The 5,000-nt window shown below is 40.5% G+C and overlaps 1 protein-coding gene across 1 annotated transcript in view; it reads right to left on the bottom strand.

The window, feature by feature from the left end:
* LOC101862336 (sodium- and chloride-dependent glycine transporter 1) overlaps positions 1 to 4,920 on the bottom strand; it is a gene marked incomplete in the record, with an annotated part of 42,627 nt that extends 37,707 nt beyond the window's left edge. The window contains 1 exon segment of the mRNA XM_005093537.3: positions 4,707 to 4,920. Coding sequence (XP_005093594.2) covers positions 4,707 to 4,712 — 6 coding nt within the window.
* Between the last annotated feature and the right edge of the window lie 80 nt (positions 4,921 to 5,000).

Below are 5,000 nucleotides of genomic sequence, written 5' to 3'. Positions count from 1 at the left end.
TGCTTGTTTGGGGGGTTTTTTAACATGCTCAACTTGCACACGGGCCCTCCGAGATTTTTCGCCCTTGTCCGAGAAGGCAAAGTGTAGATCCTTCCTACCAGAAGATGAGGGGTGTGGCTGAAAGACAGCAGTGAGAATGAGCCAAGGAGTAGCATTAGAAAGGCTGCAGAAAGAGTCAGGAGCCCAGAGGAGGGGACAAAGGAGGTGAGGGGTGGGGGCAAAAAGAGGAGACGAAAGCAGACGATAGAGCATTACAAGAGAGCAAGAAAGAATGTGAAAGGAGACAATTTTAGAGAAGAAAATTTTTCTGTCGCTTCCCGGAATCGAACCCGGGACCTTTGAATGAGAGGCTAACACTTCAACCTCCAGGCCACGAGAGCCCCCTCAAATACTGTCAATGCGAAGAGAAACAATGACCGCAAAATGGGCCAGATTTATTTAATAGTCTGGTATCTTTAACATGTGTGAGGAGCAAGTGATTACACTAATGAAATCCAACTTTGTGACTTTCCCACTCAGACTGCAGAGCTTACGTGTGTGTCTAATACGGATACCCACTACGGATGAGATCGGCCCCGACTCGGTCGCCTCAAAAACAAACATGTTTGTTTTCAGTTTCAGGCGATCGAGTCGAGCGATCGGCCCGATCCAGCCGTAGTGGGCACCCTGTATAAGGAAACTGCATCGTGTAAGTGGGCATCAACAGGACTGCTGGGTGCAAGACTATAATATACGCCATAAGAAAACTATCGTGTTAGTGTGCATCAACTGGACTGCTGGGTGCAAGACTCTACTATAAGCCATTTTGAACAGTGATGAATGACAGTCTAACACTGAGCAGTCGGGATGTAGGTAGATCTAGTGTGTAGGCCTAAGCTAGTTTATCGTCCGCTGGTCCAGGCCTCATCTACCTTCACCCCAATCTGCGCTAGGAAAGTACGGTACCTGGTACAGAAGCTTAGAAAAATATACGTTCAAACAGTTCTTTAGTCGATTTTCATCGTAGACGGGCTCCTAAGCATGCAAATTACAGAGGGGAAAAAATCTGTTACATGCTTAAATTGGGTTAGGCGGACAGATTTTTACGAGGACTGTCATATATTATATACATGCCTGTGTGTGTGTGTGTGTGTGTGTGTGTGTGTGTGTGTGTGTGTGTGTGTGTGTGTGTGTGTGTGTGTGTGTGTGTGTGTGTGTGTGTGTGTGTGTGTGTGTGTGTGTGTGTGTGTGTGTGTGTGTTACTCAAAAAACTTAGGACCACTACGATTTTCTAGCATTGCTACTCTTGACGTATTTGATATTCCTGTCTTCGTTATCTAACGGAAGGAGTTGCTCGAAGCTAAGTAATCTCTAATCACTGTTTGAAAATCTTAAATGAACTCCAAAGCTCTCTTTTAGTTTCGTTTTAGTAAGGCTTGCAACTGTGTAAGGTCATATGAGGGTGGATGTCAACAGAGAAGTCTAAACCGGGAATCAGGCTTACTCTGCTCACCTCTCTAGCCTCTACAGTACAAAGTCTGCTTCGAATATCAAGACACCCCGGAAAGAGCAGTCAACAAGAGATGGCAAGCATGCAAAAGAAGTAGAGGAAATATGACGAGGAAAAAAAAAGCAGCAGTTCCCCATTTGTTGTTCGGGCACATTATGAGCATGGCATTGATAAATCAGCTCATTTACAATTCTACTGTGCATAAGAACTTGATGATATCTCCCTTTTGGGAATGGCCTAAAGACAATTTCAGTCAGTAGCACTGCCCTGGTGAGAGGTAAGTTATCTTTTCTCTCTTTTGAATTGTGAGTCACACAAGAATCACAAAGAAGGATGACGTTTTAAAAACAGAATACAGTTGAAACTGTCTAAGACGGTTACAAATTGTCGATTAGGAGTATGGTCGTCATTAAACAGATGGCCGTTTTACACGATATAGTGATTATAATGTAAAAAAAAATACGCTTGAGAGGAAATTGAAAGAGGCCGTTTGTATAGGTGACTGTCTTATACAGGTTTGCCGTTAGGAGAGGTCGACTGTATTTTTTAGGCATCATTATTAACCAAACATCTTACTCGAGGCGACATCACTGAGTTGTGACATTATGTTTTAGCAATTTGGTTTCAAATCTGGCTGTCTTTGTGTGGGCTTGTTTGTTGTTGCCTGAAAATCACACCATGGCCTGATTTTAGAGCGATAAAAAGCCGAAAGGCCTTCGTCTATGTGTGCATTTGACGGCGACGACGTTCCCAAACAATGTAAAATTCATTCTTATTTGATTAAATAGACGCTTCACCAGTGCGGATCAAAGTATCCTACAAAGCAAGCATATTGACATTTTAAATACTTGCTGGATTCATAATTCGAGTAATAATAATAATAATAAATAGCATTTATACTGCGCATTTCCATTTCCTAAAAGATGCTCAATGCGCATTACAATGAAAAAGACATCACATCTTAAAAATTACTCGACACAAATGTGTACGTAAAACAAAGTTTTCGAGTCACACTAAATGGTCCTTAACTTTTTTAGTAGTATAGTATAATTATATCCGTTTGTATTTCAGTATGTGTGTGTGGGGGGGGGGGGGTACTTTTAAAAAATCGCCAGGCACTTCATGCTAGAAAGACCAGTAATCGAAATAAGAAAAAAATGAGTAACCCCACTTGACTCGGCACTCTCGGGTGACTTAATGACATTAAATTCAACGAATCACTTTGCTGCACGGGAAAACAGATTGCTGGTGGTTGAAGGGGGAGGGGGTGATACTACATTGTATTCCTTAACTTTGCTATCACAGGTAAGTACTACTTCTTAACAACTCTGTTATCATGGGTAGTTATCCTTCCTAACTATTTTGTCATGGGTAGGCATCCTTCCTAACTATGTTGTCATGGGTAGGCATCCTTCCTAACTATGTTGTCATGGGTAGGTATCCTTCCTCACTATGTTGCCATGGGTAGGTATCCTTCCTAACTATGTGTTACGGGTAGGTATCCTTCCTAAGTATATTGTCAGAGGTAGGTATCCTTCCTAACTATGTTGTCAGAGGTAGGTATCCTTCATAACTATGTTGTCAGAGGTAGGTATCCTTCGTAGGTACTACTTCTTAACTCTGTTGCCACGGGTAGGTACTACTTCTCTACTATGTTGCCGCGAGAAGGTATGTTGTCTCGGTTATTTACCAGGCTACTTCTTTACTCCGTTGTCATGGGTAGGAGCTACTTCTTAATTCTGTCGCCACGGGTAGATACAGTGTACTATTTCTTAACTCTGCCCCAGTTGTTCCTATCTGTTTGCTCACTTGTTCAGAGTCAGAGCCACCAATACCCGCTATCGTATTCATTGTGCTTATCTGTAGTATTGAAAGACGCATGCCTTTAACAATGGAAAAGGGAGCAGGAAAGACCAACAGTTTGGGGCTACACTGAAAGGTGTTGGCGAAAGCATAACTGATAACGGAGTTAAGGGTGAAGGTAGGGGAACTAAAAACTCCACCGCAGAACGAAAACACGAAACGTCAACGAAGTGACGCAATAGACTAAAGATCAACACGCCAGCCGGAACTTGTGTTGTGTGTAGGCTACCGATTTTCCAGTCCTTAATAAAGTCCCAAAATTAGACTGACACTCCTACTGAAAAAAATGTTATATGATTTGAAACACCAACCGAAAAGAGTATTCAGAAAATCTACACGTCAACCGAAAATCGTGTTTTATACACCGACTCATCAACCGACAATCGGATACATAAACTGACACAAATGACACAATTTGACTCAACTGACACAGACTAACACAACCGAAAATTATGTTTAGTAAACCGACACACCAACCGAAGATCGTATTAATAAACTGACACACTTACCGAAAAATCATACTTTGTACACAACCCACCAACTAAAATAGTTTGTAATTTAGATGACACTAGATCTTGAAACCGAAAACCAGATTTGTCATATGACAGACAACAACAGAAAATCATGTTCTCTAAACAAAAACAACAATTAAAACTATGGTTTTGTAAAACGACACTAACAAAAATAATACAAGTAAGAAACACACCACACTCAGAATATATACCGTTATGGACACTGTTACTTCGTTTCATGTTAGTATCTGGCTTTTCTTCCTCCACCTCGTGAACACCTGAAATCTTTTTCTCCCTCGAACTCAGAGACAACTATTGAACAGTCAAATAGTGTTATGGAGACATTTGTCAAAATACAAAACTGGAATGATTTCTGAGTAAATTGAAACAGTGTTATGGAGAAATTCGACGAAATGCAATAATAAAATTATATCAAGTAAATTGAAACAGTGTTATGGGGATATTCGACAAAATACAATGATAAAATTATGATAATGTCGAGTAAATTGGAGCAGTGTAATGGGGATATTCTTCAAAATATATTAAAGACATTTTAAAAAAATAATATGTCGATTAATTAATTGTGAAGTATTTGAGTTAGAAACATGGGCATGCCGGTTTTTTAAACATATATTATACATTTCGGTTTAAAGCACAAAGAAGCGCGGTTTTCTTCAATTCTGCCTGCATGACGATTTTTTTTTAAAACATGATAAATATATACATTTATTAGGTTTAAGTCACAAAAAAGCGCGGTTTTCTTTGATTTAAAACATATATACATTTATTAGGTTTAAGTCACAAAAAAGCGCGAATAATTTCGATTCTGCCTTTGTACTTACTGCCATGGCTGGATTTAGCTGCAAGTGTCCAACTGTCGTCCCGAGACGGAGACGTTTGAGGAGTTTGTCAGACGACGCCCAAGTTTTCTAGTTTTCTCTTCTTCCTGATGTGCCCCGCTTCGAGCGAGAGAAAACGGACCTCAGTCCTGGGCAATAATTTCACTCAAGCGCATGCCGCTTTCTCGCAAGGGTGCCTTAAAGAGAGGGACTGATAACGAGTAGGAGAAACTTTGGGACCAATGTGTTGGTTACTATAATGTGTGTGTGTGTGTGTGTGTGTGTGTGTGTTTTATA

This window comes from Aplysia californica, unplaced genomic scaffold (assembly GCF_000002075.1).
Source record: "Aplysia californica isolate F4 #8 unplaced genomic scaffold, AplCal3.0 scaffold00065, whole genome shotgun sequence".
Lineage (NCBI taxonomy): Eukaryota > Metazoa > Mollusca > Gastropoda > Aplysiida > Aplysiidae > Aplysia > Aplysia californica.
Note: the sequence above shows the minus strand (reverse complement) of the source record. Positions and strands in the feature narration are given on the sequence as shown.